We start from the raw sequence: 7,559 nt of genomic DNA on the forward strand, positions 1-7,559 counted from the left end.
ACTACTATAATCCAATGCCTCAGGCTCTGCTAAGATGCGTCAGTAATCGAGAACAGCGAAGATATATGGCGAGTACCCGCTACTGCACAACTCGGACTGATTTGACCAGTCGCTTCATGTCATCGATGTCGCACATAGTCAAAAACGAGCACCCGACGAGTCGAAGTTCTTCCAACGTCTTCGTTCGCTTTGCTATGCACCGTTTTAGGGACTCAATGATGTTTACTTTGTTGAGAATGAGGGGCATCCATGAATCAAATGAGCAGTGAGAGTAGTTGAGTTCCAGGATGCGAAGCGACGGGATGCAGGTGGGATAGTGGGCGAGTGTGCTGAGAAGACGGTCGAGGTCTTTGTACGAATACACGCGAAGTTGAGTGATTACCTTCGGATGCAACAACTGTTGTGCGTCAAGCGCGACCCATCTGATCCTATCATACCGCCTTTTGACACCCACAAAGCCTCCTTCCAAAGAGGCCATAGTTTTCATCCATGCACATACGGCCGCGTCTTCATTCATTCCAATAGCAGCTTTCATGAATGTCGGCGAATCGAGCCCATAGGCCACGTATAGATATGCGCTATGTTGGACGATATCGAGACTTGCATCTGCTGGAAGTTTCGTAGTCAATAAGGAAGCTAGAGTTACTAAATCGCCGTCGGAGGCATGCATGCACAGAACGGACAGCCTAGGAACAATGATCCTCCGCAGAAACCTTGTGCACTCTAATGCGTCACCAGCCTTGATGAGCAAACATTTGAGCGACAACAGTTCCACTTGCTGAGCTGGCGCATCCTCTTCATGATCGCGCTGGGTAGCATGATATAGGTTTAATGATTCCAGCAACGGCAGACCCTCCAGTACGGAGAGTAGATCGATACAAGAGAGGCCTAGAGGACTGCGTATCTCTAGATGCCGTAATGAATTGGATGTTATCTTGGTCCAAGCCAGGGTGCAACGTTGTAATTGAAGTCGATTCAAGTGTGTGGCATATTTGGGACAAAATATGTCAGGCAGGGGGAGATCTCTGTCGTGCCCAGACATGAATGCCATAGATTCAAGGAGGGGCGCAGGTGAATTAAGAACAGCATGGATGTCTTCATATACCCGGATACCAATATAGATACCTCGGATCCGCGACATTTCTTTGGAGAGAATCTTGCGCAACACCCCGCCAATCATTCTCTGATAGAGAAAGCGATCTTCTTCAAAGTAATTTGTCAATGTGAGAGTGAAGGGTGCTTGCTTTGTGCGCTCGACCTGGAGTTCTACCCACATAGGATATGCATTTATTACCACATTCGTCCAGAAAATGGAATAGTCGAGGGCGATGTCGCGCCAGTATCGACATACTCCAGAGAGTGTAACGGCCGCACGAGCTTGGCGAGCGCGCATCTCCACGTCCTCTACAGCAAGGATAGAATTGGCCAAGATCGGTAAGATTGTAACGTTCACTGCGTCGGCAATATAATGGAGGAAAACGTGTTCCAGAACTTCGCGAGGCAGAACCGCGACCGGGGACAGCGTGTTTATCATCGATTGAATTTGTCGAAAAGCACAGCGTTTCGAGCCCTCGGTCATAAGGCATTGTCGCCGGTTTTCCATGGAAAGGTCTTGATAACCGTCTCCGCAGATGGTGTGCATAGCATCCCGAATATAACTGTACCCAGCCTTAGCGAACCAGTGCGTGGGGTAGGCAACATGGCCCATGGATTGAGGCATAAGCGTTGCTCACCTGCTGATAAATTCTCCCGTAGACTCGGACGTCGTTTGAGCCATCCTATGCACTAAATAAGAGAATGTGAGGCAGTGCACAAAGGAACTAAAACAGTCAGCTTCACATTGTACTTAGGAGCTGGTAGGGCAATGCAACTTAATACCTCAGCCGCAATAATTGGAGGTTCTCGAGTGATTCCGAGTATGGTGATGAAAATGGAAAGCAAGATAGTGATATACTGACACTTGTACCGGCTTCACTGATAGAGGCTCTACCAGTGAGGAGGACTCGACGAAAAAAACACTCACCCTCGGCTCCACCGTGCACGCGCACAATGCAAGGCTGCGACGCTAACCCGAACACGGTACCGTGACTCTATTCACGCACTGTACAGTGTAACTTAAGCTTGAGGTGCTGCCAGCTTCTTTCAACTTTCCCACCGACTCCGCTGGCTGTGTGTGTATGTCTCTGGACGGATGTCATCGTGATTATCTTCAAAAGGATAATCAGCTCGACCAACATGCTCACTTCGTAAGTCAACATTTCTACGTCAAATGTCCAAAGCGACCCTAGATACGCAAGTCATCAATTTCTAGGACCCGCAAAGACGGAAGAGACGCAGAGCAAGCGAGTTCCTCGAAGAGACAACTTAGGAAGCTAGACCGGACCGCAAGGAGGTGCGTAACATCTTGAAGGGCCATGGTAGTGACTGCGATATTGAACATATCCTCCATCTCTGCCTTTGTGAGGACTTCAAATGTAGCTACGTATCGTGAGCCCTGGTGCTTCTCGCGAGTACAGCCCACGATGCGTCCGTACTTTGTAGAGAATGTATAGGCGATCCCACATGAGCGTAAGACGGCCGGCTATATCGCATCCCACGAGCATATTCGAGTGGTCGCAGATAACGTCAGGAGTGGAACGAGCGGGAAGCTTCTGCATGGATATATCCGTCGCCGGTGCAACTGGACTTTTCACTTTCATTCTCAAGACAGACAGGTTTAGTAGGATCATCCTATCGAAGAAGCTCGCACAGGGAATAAATGGGGCTATATACGCTCCGGATGGAGGGAAGAGTTACTGGGATATCCATAGTTCCTGGTTGGTCTTCCAGAGCCCAGCCCAGCCTCAAAGACTCCAGGAGAGGTAGTTTTGTTACTGGCAGCGAAACAAGATCGACTCGTTGATCAATTAATACCATCTTGTCTTCGTGCATGTTGGTTGTAATTGAAAATTCGCAGACGCAGAGTGAATCGGAACTTGTTCTTGCTTACCAAACGCCGCGACTTCTGCCATTTTTGATGTCCTGACTGCCAGACCTCTTTTAATGGATTCCGTGACGGCGTAGGAAGTCATCTGCCATGTGGCTCGGCGCACAATACGCGTACGCTTGAGTATGTATCATTAGAGTCTGAGCTTCCCCGGAGAGGCTACTGGTGTAGATGGGTCTACCTCCAAAATTCTGCACATGCCATAGTGCAGTAGCACAGGCTGTCCAGTCTGTTAAATACTGGGAGTACAGAACGCAATCTAGTTACCATGTATCTGCATCCCAAAGCTCAGCCAGACAACCTCGACGCGCCTTCGTTGAGTCTCGTTGTAGGCGTTGCGTCTGGACCAGACCAGATCTCGTGGTCGACCATGATCATGTAGACGATTGCGCTCAGCTCAGTCAAGAGGGCGTCCATGACCCACGCGCACCGAGTGAACACTATAATCTCCACGTCCGCGAGGTCCGGGCAAGCGCGGCGCACCAACACACAGTGAACGAGCGCGGCCTCCATCGTGACTTTGTTATGATCCTGAGAGTCAATGTTTATGTCCATGATCTCCAGGGCACGCATGTTCGGCAGACATGAGGGGACGGCGAGTTGTGTGAGGAGTCATCGAATTTGCGATATTGCGTAACACTGAGGTATTGGACGCCATCCAGTACGGGCGAGACGAACAGGGCGGCGCGCATATCCCGCTCGATCTGCTCATTCTAACTGACACCGTACGCGATGACTGAAAGTGGGCAGCTATTCTCAGGTCTCGGAGGGCGAAGGTGTGCAAGCGAGTGAGGGAATAGCATGGTACCAATGTGCTTGAGGAAGCGGTATCCCACAAAAATGACTGATCCGGTTTGTATGATGGTGAGCGTGTCGAACGGAGAGAGCTTGGACACGAATGCGGCCATGAGCGATGTGCTGGCATTTGAGGCCGAGCTCACGCTGAAAGTGGTCAGATTCGGGAGCACGGTACTGTCAAAAAATGCCACGGGTAGTGAATCGCCACGACTTGCGACGTACAAGATCCGAATAGAGCCGAGTGGGATCGGATAAGGGGCTCTATCCCAATCCCCAAACTGACAGCATAGCTCCAGGTGTTCGAGCAAGTGCACCGTCTCCAATAATCGACGAGGTTACTGGTGTAGGTCGATGTGCTGTTGATGACTAGGTAGCAGAGTGTGTGGACGGGCAGAACCGAGAGAGGGGTCTGTGTGTATACCTCAGAGCGCGGTACAAATGTAGAGAGGACTCAGGGTGGAAAACAGCTTGAAGCGGGACTCTGGAATCATAGAAGCCGGAGAATATGAGATGCTGGAGGAGTGACGCGCGATCAACGATGCATTGAAGGATGCCCTGGTCGATATCGCACACGAGGTCGATGCCCTGGACGCGGATAAGACTGGACAAAACGGCGTCGACTCTAGCATGTTCAAGAGGGTGAGCGCGAAGGGCATGTTCTTATTGCAAGAGCTGGAGAGCTGTCCAAGCCGGGTTGCTTTTGGATGCAATGGTGACATTCATCCAGATGGCGGCACAGTTAAGAGCGACGTTGCGCCACAGACGGCAGACGCTGGACAGTTCGAGGGCGGTGATAGACTGGAGAAAGCGGGAGTCGCTTGAGCTTGACAGGTACTGGAAAAGAGGGCCGATGGGAAAATAGGGAGGACGCTGAGGTCGGCTGCGTTAGCGACATGGAGGAGGAAGATGTGGGTGAGGATCTCAGGAGGGAGGGAGGAGATGGGTGCGAGTGAGAGCACGGAGGTAGCTTGTTTCTTCACATATAAGCGGATATCGCTGCACTTCGACTCTGCGCGCGTGTCAGGCCATTGGTCGCAGGCAGGATCTGAACGAGATGAGGTGACTTACTCTGAAGCCATAAGTATAAATGCAGCTGTAGGCTAGCATCGATCGCACCGGAAATTACGCGAGCGTTCATTTTCGTAGGCCGCTGACTCCGCCCTAGTGTCATGTGACATAGTACCTGTGCGCACCTTTGCCAATCTATGTAAAGGTTGTGCTTCGTGTGGTACATTTATATAGCAACCATCACATTGCCTACATGTTTCAAACTGTCGATGTCGCCGGACCGTAGATGGCATTCTAAGCTCATCATAAGTAGATGGGTACGCACAAGTGGTGGGTCGGACCTGGCCTGCACTGAGAAAATCTCCAGATTTGTGGATTTTATGCGCCTCGAAAGAAGTGCATCTTTGAACGAAATCCTATCGAGGATGGTCTCTTGCACAATTGTATTGTCTAGAGACAGCAGTGGAGGCTACCCTCGCTCTAAGCGAGGTATTCGACGTTCGTTCAGTGGGGCGTGTGTCAGGACGTCTATTTCAAATGTCTGGGCGGAGGAGGACTCGGCTTCGTCCAACCCCATCGCAGGTGTCCCATCGGAACTCGACCAGCCCTCGCTATCGACCATGAACGCGTCGACCATCGTACTCAGCTTGGCCGGGTCTGCGTCTGTGACCCACGCGCAGCCAGTGGCGTGCACTTGGGGTCAATCTCTCAGCAGGTTTGCGCAGCCTTTCAAATTCCGCTGTAGCTGCGGTGGCGCAACGCTGCCCGGCCGCGCCGAAGTCCCTCAGTGGCTCACAACTAGATTAGAGTCGACTTATCGTTTAGTAGGACTTTAGACAAATATACAAGTTCTTACCGATTGGTGAGCTCTAAGATGAATTCCTCACCGAGAAAACCTCCACCAACTAGCCCTGACTGTCTGATGTGCGCTTGTGCCGGTGCTGGGGGTAGTTTCGATGTGGGTGCTACGAGTGACCCAGCGGTCCCACTGACGCTAATTCAATGGGTCAATTCTAGCTTGACAATGCTGCCAATGCTGAGATCCAGGAGCTGATTTGTCTCCTACGCCGTACTGCTGATATCCTCTTCGGTCATGCTGAATGTCAGACTGAAGTTTGAATGAATCTGTATGGCAGCTGCTGTTGAGAAGAGTTACAATTGCGTCACAGGCCCATCAGCTCTTGCCATGTTTTGACCATGGCCAACTTGGTGTCGTTAGATGCACTCTGGTATCCAGAGTAAAATTTTGTTATATTCCCGCTACGAAGTAGGGAGTTCTTATCGAATTGAAGCTCCACGCATCTGGCGCAGCAAAGTGGTTCGTTAGATTTGATTCCTCCATCATGGTGCAATGACTGACTGATGTAAATATGGGACTATAATGCTATTCAATCTGTCGATGTCACAGCGATATCTTACAATAATTAATCGACAGGAAGACTAAGCATGGAGAGTTTAGAGTCGTGGGCTCAGTTGAACGCCTATAATTTTGAAATAACTAGCACTATATTTATCTAAAAGCTTTACCCGCAAAACCTCTTGGACATGCTTCCCGTGAATCTTTCCAGCGCCACATCTCACATTCACGAAAAAAAAACCGGACCCAAGATGCCTGCCATCGCCCCTCCGTCTGTTGAAGAGGTTCTAGGCGAATTTACAGTTTGCATGGATATTGCCATCCTGTACGTTCCCGTCTTTCGATAACGATTATTGCAATGGCACAAATCTTCGATGAACTTGTGCCTCCCTTGTTTACGCACGCTATATCAAGTTTTGGGCACCAGCTTTGAGGAACCGTCTGCTTTTTGGCGCACTGCTTGAGATGCAGAGCAAACGTACGTATTTAAATCCAGTTATTTCATTCGCTGACACGCTGCACTAGTTTATGCGAATTCGCTGATCGCTATGTGCGGTATTCGTCCTGTACCTCGGATAAGACTGATCATACTCGACTCTCTTCCGGGATGAACGCACGAGAACACCTCAGAGCCAGACAACAATACTCCTCTGACCTGGTGGAGATTGGGCTGCATATAAGTCGCAGGTCGCCCAACCGGTACGCACAATCTTTACCAGTCTATGACAAGTAATCCGATGTTGACGACGGCGACGATGACGACCGAGTAGCAAAACATTGAGATACTCCGTGATGTGATAGAGATCACCGATCATACTTCAGATAAGAGCAGGGTTACTAGAAAAAATTAGTACGGTGTACTGGGTGCCCCTATCGTGGTCGGTATAATCCTAGTCAGTCGACGTGATATGCGTGAATCGTGTCGCGCCCAGGAGATAATAGATATTTTGATTCGCAACCGGAAGAAATAGTCCTGTTTTTTGCCTGTGACAATCCATACAGATATTCGGATCACCTCAAGCTGGTATTGCCTCTCGACTCGGAGCGAAAGGGATATCCAATCTCGATTATGGCATCATAAGAGCCGCAAAAGACGAGAGTTTTGAGAAGCAGCGCGAGGGTGACGATGCCGCGATGCAGTCGGAAATGTCCTGATCATCGACGTTGCATGTGAGGTTGATGCCATGCTGCCACCGGTGCCAGCACGCGCGGATGTGGCTGGGCAAAGTGGTATCAATTTTTTGAGAAACTCCCCGCAGGGCATCGGGAGTGGCTCGTTGAGGGCGAGAGCGAGGGAAAGCTCAGCAGCGGAACCAAAACGTACACACTGCAACGCGACGCGCCCGAGTCTGATCATGATTTATCGCGGTGTCGTGACCGGCGCGTCGTGCGCTACTACAATGAGCGCCG

The 7,559-nt window shown here is 50.4% G+C and overlaps 2 protein-coding genes across 2 annotated transcripts; one reads left to right on the top strand and one right to left on the bottom strand.

Moving 5' to 3' along the window:
- Window positions 1-79: 79 nt before the first annotated feature.
- Window positions 80-1,720, bottom strand: FIBRA_09161 (uncharacterized protein; the record flags this gene model as incomplete). The annotated part of the gene is made up of 1 exon (XM_012321486.1): window positions 80-1,720. One exon carries the CDS (start codon window positions 1,718-1,720, stop codon window positions 80-82), a length of 1,641 nt encoding a protein of 546 aa, XP_012176876.1.
- A 2,172-nt stretch (window positions 1,721-3,892) lies between these two features.
- Window positions 3,893-4,606, top strand: FIBRA_09162 (uncharacterized protein; the record flags this gene model as incomplete). Its single annotated transcript, XM_012321487.1, has 3 exons — window positions 3,893-4,025; window positions 4,081-4,127; window positions 4,334-4,606. 3 exons carry the CDS (start codon window positions 3,893-3,895, stop codon window positions 4,604-4,606), a joined length of 453 nt encoding a protein of 150 aa, XP_012176877.1.
- Between the last annotated feature and the right edge of the window lie 2,953 nt (window positions 4,607-7,559).

The sequence above is a fragment of the Fibroporia radiculosa genome (assembly GCF_000313525.1).
Source record: "Fibroporia radiculosa TFFH 294 genomic supercontigs, scaffold11742, whole genome shotgun sequence".
Taxonomy (NCBI): domain Eukaryota; kingdom Fungi; phylum Basidiomycota; class Agaricomycetes; order Polyporales; family Fibroporiaceae; genus Fibroporia; species Fibroporia radiculosa.